The sequence below is a fragment of the Gallinula chloropus genome, assembly GCF_964237585.1.
Source record: "Gallinula chloropus genome assembly, chromosome: 1".
Classification (NCBI taxonomy): domain Eukaryota; kingdom Metazoa; phylum Chordata; class Aves; order Gruiformes; family Rallidae; genus Gallinula; species Gallinula chloropus.
This window is the reverse complement of record NC_140085.1, coordinates 73,209,456-73,231,379: the sequence shown is the minus strand read 5'-3', so window position 1 is coordinate 73,231,379 and position 21,924 is coordinate 73,209,456. Positions and strand designations below refer to the sequence as shown.

The following is a 21,924-nucleotide window of genomic DNA, read 5'->3' as shown; positions in this document are numbered from 1 at the left end:
ACAGCTGCAGAGTCCAAAAGCAGAAATCAATTCAGGAGACCATACTGTGAAGGGACAGCAGGAAGAAAAGTGGTGGCAGAACTTTGTCCAAAGAGCAATGCTTTATTTTTTTTCCACAGGATCAATGTACAAAGAACCATTTTAAGTGGACTATATTATACTGTAATTCAAAACCACAAACCTAAAGTATACCAGGGGCTCAGGCCCTATGACGAGGCACATTTTCTCTACAAGCCATAGCCATGAGTCCATGCTATGAAAGCTGTATTGTCCAGAGAAATGTGGTAGACAAATATATGAAAGAAGCATGGCATAGCAGCTAGTTGATCATCTAATACCCTAGAATATCCCTGGAGCCCTGGCTTGAAGCAGTGGGTCTTTAGATATGTCATAGTTTTGCATGGCCTCACCAGGAACCTCAAAAATAGAAGAAAATTACTTTCTGATGAACATGACTTTTTAGGTTCCTGGGTTTGGAATATAACACTACAAGCTTTTGCCTGAGGAGGCGAGCTGGGTGGGAAGAAAGAGGTATAATTCATAGAATCACAGATGTTTGGGTTGGAAGGGACCTTAAAGATCATCTAGTTCCAAGCCCTCTTCCATGGGCAGGGAGACCCTTCACTAGACCAGGTTGCTCAAAACCCCATCTACCCTGGCCTAAACTGTCTAAAAAAACGGTTAGTGTTTACATCTCCTGCCTGCTTATCTGCCTCCAATGTGTTAAAAAAAACCTACAAAGTCCAACGATCTTTTTTAGCCTGTGCATTAGACTCAGTGTTAGACTGAGATTTTTGTCAAGGAATTTCTTGGATGGCGATTTTGAGATTCTGAATATTCCATGCGAGGCCCAGAAATTTTCCATGTTATGTTTAGATTTTTTTCTGTTAGCTTTGCATTTTTCCTGTTTCTCAGGCATTGCCACTACAGTCAATGATGCAGAATTTTGGAGTGCTCAAGTGAATCAATAAGGCCTCCAATATGCAAAAAAAGAAAGTCTTGTGCTTTCCCAGTTTATGAAGAATTCAGAGGGAGACATGGATATACTTGAAAAATAGTGAAGGACATTTAGATACAAATTTCTTGGGTTGCCCATGTTGCCCAAACCAACTATGATACAGAAAAAATAAACCCAGTCGATATGACCTAGGTTGCTCACTTAGACAACTTCCTTTTAGGGCATGACGATCTCAGGAGGTAAAGTTTTTGCACATCAATAAATGTGGAGACAGAGGAGCAGAGGAAACTCACTTGTTTTACATTACCCTGCAAGTTTAACAGGATCAGTGCAAAACTACCAGTGAATTTGACCCATGATTTTAACCACACTTTCAAGAGAAAAGCATTTTATTCCTTTGACTAAGAAATTAATAGCCTTACTTAAATGTACTGTGAACATTGTCTTGCACATGTACTTTGAGAGGTGAATACACTTTCAGTTGCTTTAAGGTTCATCCATAATAAGAAATTCAGATATAGTTTGGGTATATTTAAACATTCTCAATTTTACTTGGCTTCTTCAAAAGAATCTCTCAGCTGTTTGTGTGATATTCCATCAGTGAGCAAAGAAAATAAATGTTATGTTTTATATATGTATTATTTCTGATATTCTTTCACACAGAGGTGACTAGCTACCATTAGTTTTATTTGCTAAGCTTCAGGAGTTTTTCCTGGTAAAACTTCATTGTTTTAGAGCTTTAATGGCCCAAAATAAAAATTTGTGTTCTTTTTTATTATTTAGTACTTATGAGATGCAGTAACATTTTTATAGATTTATTACCTTTCAGATTACAATGCCAAACACAAGGTTTATTGTCAAATAAAGCATCATTTTGGTTTTTTTATTGCCTGCTTTAGAAGAGTATTGCTTCTGTTCTATAACTGTCTGTACCAAATTATATAATTGGTTTTGTTGATATCTAATTCTGGAAAGTATCCCGACCAGAAAAAATGCACAAAGTGAAATGGTGTAGCCAGGCAATATGAACCGACAAGAATTATTTTGGAAGTTGCTCAAAATGAAAAAAAATTAACCAAATAAAAAAACCCAAACCCCACAACAAAAATCCTAAAGCAAAAAGTACCATCCTAATTTGCCTCATTTTCTTTTAGGTCCCTATCCAGCCCATAGTATGTCCAGCCATACTTCCTGATGGATTTCATAGACTCCAAAATCCACAGAAAGTCATTCAAAATCATAAGACACTAAATATTCTTTGGAAACAGAGTATGTAACGTGAGATTCATGCTGATTTAAGGCAGTTTGTAGCTGATCTCCCTGCATGTCATTGGCATCAATTCACACTCATTTTCATCACTTGATCTCTTTCAACATTTCCATCATAGTGTTTATAAGCACAATTTCACAGGAACCCATCAGCAAAGATACTAAGGAAATATTCCACATGGTCTTCGGATACTACTCTCCCATCCCATCACGCTTGGGCCATCCCTCTTCCTCCAACCCCTACTGCAGTCAAAACTCCAGCTACCTCCCATCCCCACACACCTACTATAACTTTTTTCAGTAGAAACTAGTAGGGGCACTGGATCCATCATATCCAGGAAAGCTGAATTTTCTGTAAGAAGGAAATCATAAAGGCACAGAAGCAGGCTGTCCCCATGTGCTGAAAGACAGACTGGCAGGGAAGAAGATCAACATGGCTGAACAAACAATTTTGGCTGGAACTCAGGATAAAGGAGAGTTTATGGTCTTTGGAAGAAGGGGCAGAGAGCTCAGGAGGACTACAGGGATGTTTTGATGTCATGAAGGGAGAAAATTTGAAGAGCCAAAGCCAAACTAGAACTAAACCTGGCTACTGCCACAAAAGACAATTAAAAATGTTTCCATAAATACATTAGCAACAAATGGAGGGCTGAGGAGAGTCTCCATCTTTTATTTGATGCGTGCTGAAACAGTGACAAAGGATGAGGAAACAGCTGAGGTAATACCTCCTTTGTCTCAGTCTTTAACAGTTAGACCAGTTGTTCTCCAGGTACCCAAACCTTTGAGCTGGAAGACAGGGACGAAGAAAAGAAAAAGCCTCTATAATCCAAGAGGAAATGGTCAGCAACCTGCTACACCACTTAGACACACACAAGTCCATGGAATGGGCTGGGATCCACCCCAAGGTACAGAGGGAGCTGGCAGAGGTGATCACCAAGACACTTTCCATTCCCTGTCCTGGCTTTCCAGGGAGGTGCCAGTCGATTGGAAGCTAGCAAATGTGACACACATCTACGAGAAGGGCTGAAACAAGGATCTGGGAAACTACAGGCCTGTCAGTCTGACCTTGGTGCCAGGTAAGGTTATGAGGCAGATCATCTTGACTGCCATCACATGGCACGTACAAGACAACCAGGTGATCATGTCCAGTCAGAATAGGTTTATGAAAGGCAGGTCCTGTTTGACTGACCTAATCTCCTTCTATGACAAGGTGACTCACTTAGTGGATGACAGAAAGGCTGCGGATGTCTACCTGGACTGTAGTAAAGCCTTTGACACAATTTCTAACAGCATTCTTCTGGAGAAACTGGCTGCTCATGGCTTGAGTGGGTGTATGCTTCACTGGGTAAAAACCTGGCTGGATTTTGGGCCCAAAGAGTTGTGATGAATGGAGGTACATGACGTCCGTGGCTGGTCACAAGTGATACTCAGTACTGAGGCTATTTCTCCTTAATATCCTTAGCAAAAAACTGGATGAGGAGATTCAGTGCAACCTCAATCAGTTTACAGATGACACCAAGTCAGAGGGGAGTGTTGATCTGCTGGAGAGTTGGAAGGCTCTGCTGAGGAATCTGGACAGGCTAGGTCAATGGGCTGAGGCCAATTGTATGAGGTTCAACAAGGCTCAGTTCTGGGTCCTGCACTTGAGTCACAACAACCCCAAGCAGTGCTACAGGCTGGGGGAGGAGTGTCTGGAAAGGTGCTGGGTGGAAAAGGATCTGGGGATGTTGGTCTACAGCCAGCTGAATATGACCCAGCAGTGTGCCCAGGTGGCCAAGAAGGCCAACAGCATCCTGAGCTGTATAAGAAACGGTGTGGCCAGCACGACTAGGGAAGTGATCATCCCCCTGTACTCAGCACTGGTGAGGCTGCACCTTAAATTCTGTGTTCAGTTTTGGGCCTCTCACTGCAAGAAAAACATTGAGGTGCTGAAATGTGTCCAAAGAAGATCAATGAAGCTGGTGAAGGGTCTAGAGCACAAGTCTTATGAAGAGCGGCTGAGGGAACTGAGGCTGTTTAGCCTGGAGGAGACTGAGGGGAGACCTTACCACTCTCTACAACTACTTGAAATGAGGTTGTAGCCAGGTAGGTGATGGTCTCTTCTCCCAAGAAAAAAGTGATAGGACAAGAGGAAATGGCCTCAAGCTGCACCAGTGGAGGCTTAGATTGGATATTATGAAAAATTTCTTCACCAAAAGGGTTGTCAATCATTGGAATAGGCTGCCCAGGGAAGTGGTTGAATCATCATCCCTGAGGGGTTGATGGGTTTAGGTTAGATATTAGGGGAAAGTTCTTTACAGAGAGAGTGGTAAGGTCCTGGAATGGGCTGCCTAGAGAGGTGGTGGATGCCCCATTCCTGGAGGGGTTCAAGGCAAGGTTGGATGGGGCCCTGGGCAACATTGTCTAGATCATGCCTGGAAGTTGGTGGCTCTATGATCCTTGGAGTCCCTTCCAACCCAGACTATTCTATGATTTGATGCTTAGAGACATGGTTTAGTGGTGGACTTAGTGCTAGGTTAATGCTTGGACTTGATGATCTTAAAGGTCTTTTCCAACCTAAAAAATTCTACGATTCTATATGGGCTCCCAATATTAATACTTACCCATTGTTCTGCCATTGAGGAGCAGAGGAATCTAGTTTCCAAATGCTATAGAAACATTACTCGAGGTTTACATCATACCTCTGAGGTAAACAAGTATTAATCCCTTATGAAGCTGTGCAGACTAGAACCCTAGAAGTGTGTTTCTTCTGAGGCTCTTGTGAACCAACTGCCAGACCTAGATGACTGGGTCACTGAATCAGGCCTCTCCTTGCTTTCTGGCTTCACCCTACTTGGAAGCAGTCTCTGAGTTTCCATTTCACTGTATCACTTCAACATGAAAACCACGCTAAGCGAAGAGTAAGCAGATCATAGTACCCGTGACTCAACACTTCCACGGTCAAGTTCCACGTGCCTCAAGTTGCACAGGACGTGAAAATGTGCTGCGGTACCATTTAATTTCAAATAACAGTGTTCTTCACCCCAGCCATATTCAAACTACATGCAGGAATTCAGTAAAAGCACAAAACAGCCAATCAGAGATGTTGCCTTTTCAAAGGCCAGATTTCACTAGTCACCTGGTTATCAGGATCTTTTCTCCAGTGAGAGACAATGGGTCTTGGCTTTCTCCATTCACTGATCTCAGCAGGAGTGGGAACACTTTTTTTCATTCAGAAGCAAACAATTTCAAATCAGCTGTGAAAATGAGGGGTCCTGGCTCCTGTAGGTATGGCCTACACACCCTTTGCCCTCTTTGATACATTCATTCTGCTGAATATTTCAAAAGGATCTTACATATATCCTGTGTCAGCCAAAGAAACTGGATGGCTCAAGAAACAGACTGTCCCTAACATCTCTTACAAGCAGAGTAAGGAATTCCTTTCCTTTCTTCACTACTTCTTCCTCTGGAAGAGCCTCTGGGGTTCTCACTATCTCTTCTGTTCAGCTTTCAGAGTGGAGTAGGCACCAGCATCTTGATGCAGACTCCTCAACCCTGTCCTGGAGCTGAAGTCAAGAACATCCACCCCCAATGTCACTCTCTAAGACAGCAGGCAGTGGACATCCCACATTGTCCCTCTAGTATCTTAACCTCATCCTGAAAATCAAGCTGACTGTGATTAATCCTGATGCATGATTCATCCCTGTGGAATGAATTACCAACATATTTATACTTGCATACTACTGCATCCATTTAGTCAGGGAAAGGCTGAAGGCTGCAACTTGCACACAGAAGATAAACTGGCAAATTAGCTTGCTGTGAGCAGCCCCCAGCCACTGTCATTCAGAAGATCACAAAGGCCCCATCACTTGTTGTTGTTATTATTCTCACAGAAAAAGCATGGCTGCTTCTTTACTTACTTTTCAAACTCTGAGTCCTTCATCCTAAAACAAGTCATCTCAAGAATTTGCCGCACTGCATGCATCTCTACCCATCCTGCATGGCTGTAGTCAAAAAATCTGCAGCACCTGATAATGTTTTTCACGTTCTTTGCAACCTAGAAATTGCAGGTGATGTCAATGAACAAGAAACCAATGCTGACACAACTGACACAAATGCAAGAACTGAAAAACTTTGCTAACATATAATACAAAATGCCATTTTATACCTATTTTGATAATACAGGACAACCTTCCTTTGGCACAGTAGGAAATGTTACAATAATGCTCCCTGAGAAATAAATATTTTGCATTTACTATATGTGCAAGACAATTTCTTCTTCAAATAGCACCAGTAAACTTCAAAGCTCTTTTAGGCAAAACAACATATTTCAGATACAATTCATGTATTTTAAACAGTAGGCAGAAGATTAACTTCCTTCAATGACTGAAACCTAAAGATTTGCTGGAAACCAAATATCAAAGATCAGGGTAGGTATACATTTCATAAGTATCTGTGAACTTCAGAATACTGGTTAATTATTTGTTCTACATATACCAGAGCATTCTTTTTTTTTTTTTCCATTTAACTTCAAAAATTACTAAAATCAGTAAGATTTAGAGGTTGAAAGAAAAGGTATACATATATACATGGATATATGGAACAAACTGATGAATATAATCTTTAAGGTCTTTTCCAACCGAACCCATTCTATAATTCTATGTTTCCATATTAGCATTTAAGCAATTGCAATTCTCTTCTCCAAGTCTGTTAAAAATCTCAGTAACCTGGACCTTGAAGTAAGCTTACAAACAGAAAACTAACAATAAAAGTAGCACAGAAGGCTTCTATGGTGACTCTGTTCTGTGTTGAATTTGCTCAGCTTACAAGTATAAAACCTTGTTTTAAAATATCACTCTTCTTAACTGCTGTGTCTGCAAATGCAACCAGGGAATTGAGAGTCAGGCTGTGTTCTTTCTGGCTCACATAATAGCAGCAATAATAAAGATTCTGTCACTGCTCCTTACTCACGGATTCGAATGCGTCTGCTTGAGACAGATCTAAATTCAGCTCAGTTGCACATGCTCTGCACTGCTACCAGGAGTAAGAAGAAGGAAAGTCCTTGGAGAAAATCCTGATCACGGTAAAGCTGGTTCTCCAATGCAGCCAAGATTTCATATTGTGTTCGATTTAACTAAAAGAGTCAAGACTCCAAGCCCCACGCTCTCACTACAGAGAACTATGCAGAGCAAATAGGCCTATTGGTGACTATAACCATCCATTGATGTAAGCACAGGTTGCCATAAGAAAGTAGCTACGAATCAGGCACATTTCATTACTCTTTGGCAACTCTGCATGACAAAAAAAGGTGGAGGCTTTTTATCTAGCTAAAGACATAAAGAGGCTTATTCACTAAAGAAGTCCTTTCCTATAGAGTTATATATAAACAACAATGGAAAATAAAATTCAAAGAAAGGATTGGACTTCAGCAGCATAGGCTATGATTTCTCTTTCTTGACACAGCCATCAAAATATTTCCACCAAACTCCAAGCTTGCCATGGAGAAAGAAATGCAGCAATCTTTGTTCCTATCTCCCTGTAATCAGACTTAACTGAAAAGCGTTATTTAGTGAGAGAGGTGAAGGTTTGGATATCACAGTGCCTGGCACCGGTGATACATTTTTCCGCCAGTTTGATACGACCATTTGTCCTTATAGGCTAGATAAGCTACAAACCAACCAGTTTATGCTATCAGAACCATTCAGCAGAGGCACTGGAAGCAACGTTCCTGTTTGTTCTCCGGAGTATTGGTGATATCACAGCACTTCTAGCAAGCGCAAGGCCTTGCCATAGTGTCTTTGGCATGAGGCGCTCTGTTGTCACTGACACATGCCAGCTGGCTGCTTCTCCCCGCCCCAGCAGCGACTGCGTTTCGGCAGCATTTATGCATGTGAAGCACTTGGGGATCCCTTGGGAAGAAGTAGGACAATGAATATTTTAAATATTTTCTTATACTTCAGAAGCACAAAGGATATCCACTGAAAACACATCCACCACAGACATTGCAACAGGAAGAACTTCCAGGCACTGCCTTATGCAGGGTGCAGCTCACTGTGAGAAAATTTCCTGCCACAAATCACTGAAACTCATTTAGCTACCTACACAAGTATTGCCAATCACTGTATATCAAAGTATTTTCCTCAGCAACTGTCTCTCCCATGGATCTAAGTTGCCACCTGCATCATACATTGCTTCCCTCTCCCAGCATTTATGGAACTTGCTTGGTGGCTCAGAGTTATTTGGCAAGGGTGGGAAGGAGATCTGTGAAGGGGCTTTCATTCATTCATTCATTCCCATTATCCCAAACTCCTAAATTCTGCTCACAATAATGTACACCATCTTTCTGGTGTTGGGTGAGAGAGGTTTTAGGAAATCCCTGGGACATATGGCCCCCTAGCATTCTAGCTAGGAGAGGGATTGTGCTCTGCAGAGAAGGCAGCAGGCTGGATGGGGAAGCAGAGAAGTTCTGCACAGATGCGCTATGATGGCGTGTCTATCCAGGGTAACATGCATGGAGGGGACTTGGACAGACCCAGTGTTTCTTCTGCAGGAAACAAAAGCTGCTCGGCCTTGACATGAGGATCAGAAGCAAAATCTGTGTTCAAACTTGTGGTTGCTGCCCCTCATTAGAGCTGCACAGTCACCCTAATAAACAACATATGGGAAATCTGGGGTAATTATTTGCCAAGAATGCAAAAATAGCAAAATTTTAATGGCAGCATTAAGAAATATGCTGTAAGGAATAAGTTGGGGACAGAGTGGTAAAACATGCCGCCTTCTTCCATTTTTGTGAAAATGTGTCAAAAACGCATAAATTAATAAAGAAAAACCCATACTGCAACACCTGGCACTCTCTCTGGCAAAAGGACTAGAGCTCAGATGTGCTTTCAAGGCAAACCCTGCAACACAGGACAGCTTGGAAGCTTACCACTTCGCTAACTGCCCCTGAAGGGACCGTGCATCAGATCCATAGTCTCCAAAACATGCTTCTAGAGAGTGAAGGAGGTGCACATGAGGCAAGCTGATGGCCAAGGCAGGAAAAGGAAGACCCTTAATAGATGTGCTTCCAGTCTGCCTCAGGACAGTCTGACAGCAGTTTGTAGCTGTCTCCTTGTTTGACTGTCCCCTTCCCTTCATCCAGTACACCCACGCACAGATGCACCCTTACATTTGCTGCCCTCCACGGAACCCCGTTTTAACAGACACTGAAGGGAAGGAAGGGGATAATGGGGCAGCTTTTAGTTACAGTTCTATACCTTATCACCAAATGGAAGATTTCAATCTGCAAAGATCTATCAATCTAGAATATTACACGCAGAGACATACACACATCAGATTTTGTTTGTTTTGTTAAAAAATAAAGAAAGAAAATAAATGCCTGAAAAATATTCTTCTCTTGCTATAAACACATCAGTGCTCATTTTCCCTATATTCTACTTTGGGCCATTTTGTGTAAAATCTTTAATTAAAGTTTTTCTTTGAAATTGTCATCATCAAACCAGAAGAAAGAAAGTAAAAAACGGAAGGACACAGCTGTGCATATATGAAGTGCTATTCAGTACCAAATGAATTGGAACAAAATAAGTATCGTGACTGTTATGCTCTTAGTTTTGGCTCTGTATTCTCAGTAGCATAGTCTAACTTGTCACTTTATATTGATTCCATCTGTTTACACTCTGCAGAGTATTGGCTTCCTACAGTGAACATTTCCTATTTACCAGCTGGTAAAGATAGGCCCAAACCAGATAGAAAAGAATTAGACTATTTTCAGATCCTCATAAACATAAAATCAAAAATTAATGGGGGAGGGGAGATAAGGGGGAGGGAGAGAGTGAGGAGGAAAATATATGGGCCTGATGCTTGTTCATATTGATAGCCCTTTACAACCTATTAGCAATTTTTAGAGGCCTTGAAACTTGTGCAATAACTACACAAAATAAATCAATTTTCAGTCCTCTTTACATGAAGAGCCTTATTGTAAATGTGAATCAATCCCAGTATTTCAGTAATCTTTAAAGAGAAGCAGTTGGGGTCTGAACTTAGCTAATACAATATTCCCACTCCCATCAGCCAACTATGAGTGAAAGGCCTCCTCATGAAATGGATGTGCACGTGCGCTACGGGGCCTTCTTTGCACTCTGACAAATTGAGATTTAGTTCTTCCTTTTTCATAATTGCTGGATTCCTTTCTTAAAGCTGACTCACTTCAGGGGACCTCTTTTGCTGTCATTAAAAAAAAACGTTTCAGGTTGCAAGCTCTTCTCAAACTAAGTTTTATTCTTTAACATCCAGGAACACAGTGTCACTGAGGCTCCTTGCTACAGTGCCATTTCCTTTTGCAGGTATTACTGGGGAACAAATCCTGCCCCTATTTTTGGACTCTAAGCAGTCAAGTCAGCGAAATTGCACTCCATAAAGAAAAAAGAAGGCAGATTTGGGTGCTTAGAAGACAAGCTGCCCTTTATTGAACGTCTTTACTGTGCCAGGAGACCAGTATGCAGCCAGGGAATCAACCAGCCAGGAGCATGGAAAAGAAAGGTCTGGACTTCTGGTGCAGTAGGAAAGTTTGGTTCTTTCACATGTGGCACAGAAAGAAGTGTGTAACTGTCCAAACTACATTGGTGCCTTACTTTCTTGAACACTCACTGAGTCAGTAGAGGAGAGCAAAGAAGCTCTTTCATGCACCAGACACACATCTGTTCAGCGCTTGGCCCTCCTTCCTGGACCAAGTTCTTCACTTAGGAGGCAGCACTAGGGATCCTACACATTGTGGCCACTTTCATACAGTTTGTTGTAACTTTACTTTCTTGATCAGTTTGGGTTTTTTTGCCTTTTTCTTTAAACTTGCTTTTCTCAAGACTTCGACCTCCAGAAGTAACATGTTATTAAATTTGACTAGAAATGACGGAAGGACACCTATAGTAAAAAATAAACTTAAAGTTTTGCCTTGGCATTTGAAACACTCAAAATCTTGAGCTTAGATAAACTACTCTGCTAGCTTATCTAAGAAAGAAATGAGCCATGGATTATCTAAGAATGAAATGAGCCCTGGATCATTTCATTAAGTGAATGTCAGCATGCCTAGAGTTTTTTAGCGCAGGACAGTGATGAGAAATCCAAGGCTTCATGTCAGGTTTTGGTTACCCTATGTTTTTTCACTGACTAGAAGGTTCTCTGAACCACCCTCTGCTTTTTTTGATCTTGGCTATTATGATGTCTAAATAGAGGTACATGTGATAGGTGATCCAAATGTGTCTTTCTGCCTATGCAAGGAGAAAACTACTATTACTGAAGACATTAGGAACTTTTCCTTTTGTGCTTTTGTTTATTGGTTTGGTTTTGGTTTTTTAACATGCACATACAAATTCAAAACCCAATCAGAGTTACCAATATAAGTGTATCCTTGAGTGATGATGTGCATCCAAACAGAAGCAGAATAAAGTTTGGCTTGGGAATAACCACTGTGATAGATTACAGATAAATATTTAAAAGAATATATGAACTCTTAAATTGTATCTGAATAGTTATCTGTGTACAGCATGTATTTATATATCTTGCAGTACTTATGTAACATAATTGTTCCTGGGATATATATATATCTACCAGTAACCTTGCCTTAAGTTAGTGATGTTTTCTGTTAATGTACTAAAATATACATAGCGGCTCCATTTCACAATGCTCTTAAAAAAATAACATGGAGCCTTGTAAATTCAATATACCAGACCTCTAATTAGGACTTTGGAAGCTATTTTCAATTCATAAATTCTATAATAAGAAGATATTTCAGCAGTTCCTTTTGTGATAGGAAATGCTTAACACAAAACCGTAAACGTTACTCTTCAGTTAGCTGCATATAGCCAAATGAATAAAAGCTATGACATTAATAACAACTGTACCAAGTTATGATTGATAGGCTTTTCTACAGCGAGAAAAGATTGTCTTGGATACAATCTGTCCTAACAGCCTTGCGATATGTTAATATTTTATTCAGACTAGAGTGAGGATATATTCAGATGTCCTACTCAGTGGAAGAGAAGCAAATGGGTTGCTAATACTACTGCAGCCCTGAGGTGCAATAACAGCTGTGAAATCAGAAAGAGTTTATTTCCCCTTCCCAAATTACAGGCCAAGCCCATGCCAAGCACAGCAGGAGGTTGGATTTTCCTTGGAATTTACATCAGGTTATGTTTAATGTATTTCTTCTTCTATGAACAGTCTTAGGGTAGAGCCAACAGACTGTCACACGGTGCTCTAGAAGGCATGGAATACTCTTTTGTGTCTTTGTAAATAATAAGTATTATTGCACGTGCTATGTGACATTAGGTTAACTCACAAATGCCCAAGTATAATAAAATATCATGATGTTGATAAACAGATTTTCATGGTTCAGTTTGTGTGAAAATGAAGTAACAAAAATCTAGCTTTCCTGTAGTCACACCAACACCTCCTCCATTTAAAAATAAATTTAAAAAAAAGAAAATAGTTTTGTGCTGTTCAAATTTGTGTTCAGGTTTAAGTAGACTGAGCTCTCAGGTGGCTGGATACTTCTGAGTAAGAAGAATACAAAATGCCTAAGATGTCATTCTTCTGATGTGACAGAATGTTTTACACCAGTCTTGCAAAGGGCTAAGCAATTACAGAAATTGTACTGCAATGGAGGAACCCGTTTCTTAAATAATTCAAGCATTGTTACTCAAGCCACAAGCATCTAGTAACTAAGACATAAAATCACTGTGGGACTGTGCCAGTCCTACACTAGAGATTTGTTGCAAAACTGCTTGAAAGAGAAAAGTGGTTAGGTTTTTGGTGCTAAAGGGAGTTTCACAGTGTGGGAGAGGCTTTTAAAATGCTACTTAGTACTTTAGCATAGGAAAAAAAAAATTCAAAACCAACAACAAAACCCCCAAGCATACAAACATGACCAGATCTTCAGGATACAACAACAGGGCAACATCCTTTTAAACATGCTACTGAATTGATACCAGTACATCAAAAGCAACATCTCCTTATCTGGAATTAATTACTACCTCAGCATGCAGTTTCTGGTCAGCATACTTCCATTACCCTGATCAACATACTTTCTCCTTGAGCAGGATTTCCAGCTGACTTAATGTCATCATTTGACGACTGTGGCTGTGCAGCCTGAAAATAAATATATAGAAAAGGTGAACATAAACCATGAGTGCATCACGGTACCACTGAAGACAGTTGCAGGGGCATCAACGGGAGAGTTTTGTCTTAGCATGTGAACAACTACAACTGCTCGATCCTGCCTTTGTTGCGGCTGTTCTTCACAGCTCTGCACTGCTCTTGGAGAAAATCACCACAAATCTGGATCCCGGCGCAGAACAGAGATGTGACAGCTGCTCCTCTATCACAAGCGTGATGATTGATAGTGTGAAACACTTTTTCTTGGAGGATTTTTTTTTTTTTTTTTTGGCTGCCACAAGGGACACAAAGGGATATCAGCGGCTTGGTCTGGCCCTTAGGATGACAGAGCATCTGGGAGTCCCAAGGTCTGAAAGTTACAATGCCACTTCTCCCTTCTCCTCTGCTCCCATCAAGTGTTCTTCAGAGAGCAGAAGCTTGTGTCCTCCTCCTCCTCCTCCCTTTTCCCCCTGAGATCCGTTTGTCACCAGTAACTTTTAAAAAATCTTTTAAAATTACATGGCCTTGCTTTTGCTTTTGCCTCCTCATCCTGTTGCACCAAGCACCCATTTTGAGAGTCAACGACCAGCCAAGTTTACTTTCACCGGTGGGCTCTGCAGATGCCAAACTCCACTCTCTGCACATCCTTCTCTGGATTCAGCTTCTGCAGAGCCTTGCACAGCTCTATTCATATCCGTATTTGGGGGACAAAGCCCTAGAAGCCAAGCTCTGCCCTCATTCCAGCCTCCAAATTCAGGGGGGGTGGGCTGAGTTTTTAAGGGGGTAGGTCCAAAGAATGTTTATCAGTACGGTGACAGGCGCTTTATATCTATAAATATAGATCTAAAGGACTTCCAGCAGAATTCCTGGAAAAGAGCACCCGCGCTGCCCTCCAGCGGCGATGCTACCTGGAGCCGTGCCCGGTGCCTCCCGCAAACACCGGGAGATGTGCCTCGGTACGTCGCGGGCAGCCTCGGAGAAGCTCTCTTAACGAGCTAGCCGAAAGACAGGACCGCCTAAGCCTGAGCCTTGCTTTCCACAGTTTAGTGAGTTCGAAAGGAAAGCACGGGCAACATCTTTTATATATATATATCCATATATATATGTATAACTTCTCCTTGAATGCTGGAAGAAAATCCGATCCCAAGTGTACAAAAAGCTTTCCCGTTTTATTATATTGCATGTAATAAAGAAAAGATTAACCTTTTATTCCAGGAGATATCCCTCATTTGTTATTTAATTAGTTTTCACTAATTAATTAGAATTTTTTAAGCTCCCCTGTCTCTCTGGGAGAAAGTGGCTTAGGTCCCTCCCTTTTTCTCCTTTTCTTTTGCTGCTCCTCTTCTTCCTCCTGCCTCCTTTCAAAGTCCTAATCCCATTTTTGTATCCTTGGTATTACACTCCTTCACTCTCTCTTTGTATGAGAGTTTCCTTAGCTTTGCAATTGCTGGGAACAAAGTTGGACTGGAATTTACAGAATATTTTTGAGGCAAGCCTTTATTAAAGGCCAGATCATACAAACCCACAGGACAAACTGAAGGGAAAAGGATTTTCCCTGCAGATCCCCCTGCAGTATTTCAGCCTTTATATTTCCTGAGAGGGGAGAGGGGGGGAGGTGGGGGCGGGAGGGAGGTGTGCTGCAAAATATTTAGCTCTCCACTAAGAAAGCTACTGTGAGAGCACAGGTTTGGGAGTTTTTTAATTTTTATTTTGAAGTAGAACATGGGTTTACTTTCCATTTTACTTCATTGAAGGTAAGATCCTAACTTAATCCCAGTTCACACATACCTGGAGTGAACTCAGCTTTATTACTGAGAAATCATTTGCACCAGAACTGAAGGTGGCGAGTTATTTACTCCTAAAAAATTGAATCCTGAAACATTAAAACTTTCCTGGTACTGGGTCCCTTGGTTTAGCTTCTATGTTTCACCTAAAGATGTGTCAAGCCGAGAGGCACGTTTTCAAATCCCTATTAACTGAATCAGCTATGATTTCTTTCATACACAGCAACTTCCATTGTTAATTTATTGAACAGACCGAGTAGCCTTAAGGGTTCATATTTTTCAGTAGCAGACCAGTGGCTCAGCAGACTATTCCCTTCCCTGTGGCAATCAAGCATCATTCCTATAGCAACTACTCCCATTGCACATACAGAAAAAGCAGTTTTTAGGGGAAAAAATAAAAGATGTCATGTGTCTATCTCACTAGAAGCTCACATTAGCAGCTAGATTCCGCCGTGAGAGCTAGACAACTCACAAGTGATTCGTGACTACAGTTTAGGAGCAAGGTGACTGCATCATATGGAACACTTACCTTTTGAGCACACCGGTACTTCTGGTGGTTTCAGTGAACTTGGAGAGGAAGTCACAGTATGGCACGGTAACTTTGCCAACGTTGGGGATCTGTGTGTCGATACACATGGAGAAGTACCCAAATAAGTCCCATAGTCATATCAGGCACTTCAAAATTATTTCTTTGCATTGCTCATTATTTTCTTAAATGGCAAAAATGAATTTATCTTGCATTTGTTTTGTGCATTATGCATTACCACTTTGCAGCAGCTCGTCTAGAATTAAGCAGAGCATTCATTTGATATCTGGTAAATCCCCCAACAAAAATAGAATTGCAACCTCCAAATCTTTCTATTGTGTAAGGTAAAGGTTTCTCAACTCTCTAGCCCTATGATGTTTCATTCACATGTATGCATGAAAGTATATTCACTCTCATCAGCCTCACTGATGCATCCTTCTCTAGTTCCAAAAGAGTATTTAACGTGTTTCATGTGTATATGTGTCCCCCTAATGACAACTTAGTATTAGCAAATGATTTAACACCAATCCTAGCTGTAACGGGCTTAATCAATTACAGACTGATTAGTTTAAAATGCAAATGCAATACGTCAGTTCACCCAAATTAAACAAACAAACAAAAGTACATTAGGAAAAAATAGATAAACCTTAGCCACCTACACTTTTAGGACAGAAGTGCAAGTGTACGATAATGCTGGTGCAGATTGTGCATCAGAATTCTCCCTGATTTTTCATAAGCATCAGTCACAATGCCATTTAGCCATCCAGTGTTCCTTCAGGTCCAATCTGATGATGGTTATAAAGCAGCAAACACCAAAAGTGAGCTGAGAAACTTTCCATCCAGACAAAAAGCAGCTGGTCTCTGACTCAGAGTTCACAACCTAAGCTATCCATATTCATAACACCACATGTATATGAATTTAAGCTGTGAGCTCCTTTTTTAAAAAAAAATAAATTAAAAACCCCGCATAATCTCTCAAATAGCACAACATGCCATGGAGACAAAGTCCTTATATAAACATACCAATTGTCAAATTTAGCTCACATTACTTTGTCAAGTTTTCTATGACTTTCACTTGAACTACTCAAGGAAGGTTTTGACCTAATGTCCTGGTTCTGTCCAGGCCAGGGTCAACCTCCCCAAGCAGCCAGCACAGGTGAGCTGAATCAGCCTGGGCTGTTTCCATCCCACCTGACATCATGTCCCAGTAAAAGGGGCTGGTTGGGGAGGGGTATAGGCATGGTGCCTCCAGGACAGTTTGAGTGCAGCTGGGGTGTCTAGTCAGTCAGTCAGTCAGTCAGTCAGTCAGTCTGTCCTTGCATTGGGCAGCACTCTGATCATTGGGTCAGTAAGGTACTCTGTGTTATCACTGGGGTGTAAGTATAATTGGCTGTGACTGTTCTACATTCAGGGTGATTTTGTCAGTAACCTGTACTCATCCCACCCCACAGAGGCTCCATCTCTTTCTCCTCCAGGAGTGAGCGAGCGGCTTTGGTGGGCATTTGGCCTCCAGTCAGGGTCAAACCACCACACCATATCTGGCATCTTTTTGATAATATTGGTCCGGAACCTACTCCCACTGAAATCTTGCTCTTGACATAAATAGGACCAGCCTCTAAATGATTATAAACACCAATGGCATAGCATACCTCTGCCAGAAAAGCATCAAATTCAGCTTCTGTTAGATGGAAGAGAAAGGTTTCACTCTCCTGAATTCACCCTTTGTGTCTGTCAGGGTCTGACCAACATCAAGCATCTGAAATGCTTTTTTCAGTTCATCTTCTTTCAGCTGTCTTTAGAAGTAAGATCTTCCCAACATCCCAGAAGAATAACGTAGGATCTGGGACAGAGCTCTCAGGAGTCACTGTAAGATATATAAGGGAGTCATCAGATACTTAGCCTGGCAATGTCATATACTTTTCTGGGAATTCAATACAAAACAGTTAATTTCCAGAAATATATAAGCAAATCGGATATTCTTTGTCCACTGCTTTGAAAGCAATAAACAGCCAAACACAATTTTAAGTATTTAAATGAAAGAGTCCAGAGTTTATCTCTCTGCTACTACAGCCAAAACAGGAAGTTGGAATTTACACTGAAGTTTTAAAAGTTAAAAAACACTAAACAAAGCTACAGAGCACAGATGTGTTCCATGACAGCAGCCTTCCCACTTCAAACTACAGAGAGAATCTCTTTGCCCCTCAAAATTTAGAGACTTCATGCAGTTACTGAGCTTTGGGTAGAGATGTCATGTACTACTGGGACCAACATTCATTGCCTGTGTATGGAATCTGTGGCTGCAAAGTATTTTAGCACATGCCAGTCCCTTTCCCATTAAAAACACATCCAGCAACAGAGAGTGGCAGTACTGACAGTGCAGTACAGCATACAGGGATGCCTTATATTACTTAAGACACCTCTGGCTCTTGTTAGACCTGAATAAGAACTAAACAAGGACCAAAAAGATTTGGCCTGATGTTTCTTTCGGATTTATAATGAGCCAAATTCAGCCCCAGCTACGAGCATTTAATTACCTGCCATTTGAATCAAAGGAGGCTTTGTACACGAACCTGGAACACCAGGGCTAGTTCACAGGCATTTATGTTTTCTCCAAACTTTAATCTAGGATCTGCTCTTAAACAAAACATGACCGCTTTCAAAAAGAAGCTTCGTTACAAAAAGCCTGATGGCAAAATACAGCTTTTTGCTATTTTATAGCTTTGCTGCAGTTCTGTGAGAGCCAAAATTTCTTAACGCTCATCCCTTCCTTACAAAGAGAGTACACAATCATGGACGCCTTGCACATTTCATTGCAACTTCAAGCCATTCCCACAAAAGATAGCATTCAAATTCACAGCTGGATGCAGCTTCGGTGAAATCAATAGAGCTGTCACAGCCTACTCTGACAACAAATCCCATCCTAAATCTAAAACTACACGGCAAGGAGAGGAGGAAAAGTGACATAAACCATGCTGGAGGAAGCCACGCATGGTAATAATTAAAAATTACTTGCAAGAGGAATGTCCACACGGGGATTAACAGCGAATTCATACTTGATTGGAACAAACTATAAATCTTACTGCTCCAGAAAATGAGCTTTCTGTGGTAAGTGTACAGTCATTTCAAATGAGTTCCCAAAGGATAAGATGTATATCAAATCTAGTAATGCGTTATAATTAGGAACAGTGATCTTGTTGTGACTTCAGAACAGAAGCAAGACAGTGGTCTGAAGAAGGCATCGCTCTCAAGTTCCAATGGACTTCAGAGAAGGGAAGAAAACAAAGACCCTGTTTCCTCACACACGAGCAGGAGGATTAAGAGTTAGGTGAGAAGGGCTATAGCTCCCTCTTCCACCCTCTGTCCTTCAGTGGCACTAGATTGATTTTGTTCATGTCCACAGGATCCAGCAAACACGACGTATCTGTGAAAGATGACTTTCCTCACAGGAGTGAGAAAAATGTGCCCCAAACCCTTCATAGCACACAGGCTCCTCAGCCACTTGCTACATTGAAAGGCACCACTGAACCCCAAGCAAGCAATAGGACAGGAAGGACTGAGAGGGTGATGCCACCAGCAAGTTACACAGCATTTGTCCTCCGAGCAATAGAAAGGGTTTGATTTAAAGTCCCAAGAGTGAACACTCAGCTGATCTAATTGAATGTCACCTGCTGCTACATGATGATGCTCTGTTTTGTGCAGAATGAGGTCCTGGGGTGAATGTGATGCCTTGAGAGGAGATGTACAAAGTACTGGGGTCTTCCACAATTGTCACTCTGGCCATGGTCTCCTCTGGGTTTAAAATACCAGATGAGAAAACACCAGAATATAGAACACAAAAAGAAGCGGTGTGGCCAGCAACAGCAACATGAGAGACAAAAACTGATTTGTTGACATGATATCTAATTTTCTGATAGAAATATAGACTGAGAAAGTTCGTTCTGATTAGTAGTGACCAAATGAGAGGAGTTCACAATTTCTGTGTTCGTCCTGGTGTCCTGGTTTCGTCTGAGATAGAGTTAGTTCTCTTTCTAGCAGCTGGTGTAGTGCTGTGTTTTGATTTAATATGAGAATGATGTTGATAACACCCCAATGGCTGTCAAGGTCTTTTCAGCTTCCCACACCCTACCAGGTGCACAGGAAGCTGGGAGAGCACAGCCAGGACAGCTCACTATCCTGGTTCTGGCCAGGATGGAGTAAACTTCCCCAAGCAGCCAGGACAGGTGAGCTGAGTTGGCCGGGGCTGTTTTCCACACCACATGACATCACACCCCTGCTAAAAGGGCTGGTTGGGCAGGGGTAGGACCGCATGGCTCTGGGACAGTCAGTGTGGTTGAGCCTTGGGTGAATCATCATGTCGGTCATCCGCTCTGTGTTACCGCCTTGTTGCGTTGGTAAAGTGCTCAGTGTTATCATCATGTCTTCATGTGAATTCTGACACAGGCTCAGTTGTTGTTCCCCTCTAGTGGCACTGTGTCAGTGTGTCTGTAACTGTCCTTACCCAACCCGCGGGCTCTGTCTGTCTCTCCTCTGGGGAAGGAGTGAGTGAGCAGTGTGGGGTGCTCAGCTGCTGCCTGGCGCTGAACCACGACACTGACCCAGGCTGGCCAAGGGGATGTTCCTGACCACAGAGCATCATGCTCCAGGTACAACTATGGAAGTGAGCCAGGACTGCTGCTTGGAAGCACACTGGGCATCACAGAGGGTAGGGGGTGCTTCCTTCTGCATGCAGTGAGCAATTGCATTTGTGCATCACTTATTATTTTTGTTATCTTCCTTTATTATCCTATTACACTGTCTTTATCTCAACTCACAAGGTTTTTCCCATCCACCTCCCCATCCCCTTGGATGGGGGCAAAAGGGTGAGTGAGATGCTGCATGGTGTTTAGTTACCACCTGAGATTAAACCACAACAGTCCTTTTTTGCCCCTAATGTAAGACACAAAGGGGTGAGATAATGACAGATCTGACCAGAGCAACTGGCAGCGTGGAGGTAAGACCATCTGGGGTGCTGAATTATGGCAAGATATTGCTGCCCAGCTGGAGAAGCTGGTTGTAAAAGTATGTCATGTAGATGCACACATACCCAAGAACTGGGCCACTGAGGAACATGAACAATGAGCAGGTGGATAGGACTGCTCAGATTGAAGTGGCTCAGGTCGATCTAGACTGGCAAGATAAGGGTGAATTATTTATAGCTAGATGGGCCCATGACACCTCAGGCCATCAAGGAAGAGATGCCACATATAGATGGTCTTTAGGGGTGTAATTAACCATGGATGCTATTGCAAAGGTCATCCATGAATGTGAAACATGAGCTGTGATGAAGCAAGCCAAGCGAGTAAAGCCCTTCTGGTATGGAGGGTGGTGGCTGAAATATAACTATGGGGAGGCCTGGCCGATTGATTAGGTCACGTTCCCACAACGCACCAAGGCAAGTGCAATGTGCTTACAATGGGGAAGCAACCGTCGACTGGGTGTCTGGAGACATATCCCATGCCCCATACCGCCACCCAGAACACCACCCTGGGCCTTGAAATGCAAGTCCTGCCTTTCTGGCACCTCAGAAAGAATTGATTCAGCCAATAGGACTCATTTCTAAGACAACCTTATAGACACCCAGGCTAAAGAACCACCTGGGCATTGAGTGGGTATATTGCATCCCATGTCATACACCAGCCTCTGGAAAAATCAACTGATACAATGGGCTGCTTAAAGACTACACTGACAGCAATGGGTGGTGGGACCTCCAAACACTGGAATATACATTTAGCAAAGGCCATCTGGTTAGTTAACACTAGGGGGTCTACCAATCCAGCTGGCCCATTCAAACCTTTTACATATGGTAGAAGGGGATAAAGTCCCCATAATGCACATGAATATGTTAGGGAAGAAAGTTTGGGATATTTCTGCCTCAGGCAAAAGCAAAACCAGCTGAGGGATTGCTCTTGCACAAGAACTTGAGTGTACTTGGCAGGTATGCAGAAAGATGGGACAGTTCAATGTGTACCTCAAGGGGATTTGATCCTCAAGATTGACATATTCAACATGCAGATAGTGGCATTGGCTATGCCAGATCCATCAGCTGTGAACTCTGGGTACAGCATTCAACAGTCCAACATCACATTCCCCCTGCCCTGAGAGACTGTTATGACAGATGGAGCCCAAAGTCATGGACTAAAGGAACTCAGTGAACATTTTAAAGGGATGGTCCATAGACTAAGGGAGCGATGTCTGTGAGTACATTCTAAAGACAGGAAAAA

At 42.0% G+C, this 21,924-nt stretch overlaps 1 protein-coding gene across 1 annotated transcript in view; it reads right to left on the bottom strand.

Annotated features, from left to right (window-relative positions):
• Positions 1-21,166, bottom strand: part of EFCAB6 (EF-hand calcium binding domain 6) — a gene marked incomplete at both ends in the record, with an annotated part of 113,958 nt that extends 92,792 nt beyond the window's left edge. The window contains 6 exon segments of the mRNA XM_084268656.1: positions 13,285-13,348; positions 15,668-15,756; positions 17,314-17,369; positions 17,372-17,451; positions 17,453-17,528; positions 21,115-21,166. Of these exon segments, the coding sequence (XP_084124782.1) occupies positions 13,285-13,348; positions 15,668-15,756; positions 17,314-17,369; positions 17,372-17,451; positions 17,453-17,528; positions 21,115-21,166 (417 nt within the window).
• Between the last annotated feature and the right edge of the window lie 758 nt (positions 21,167-21,924).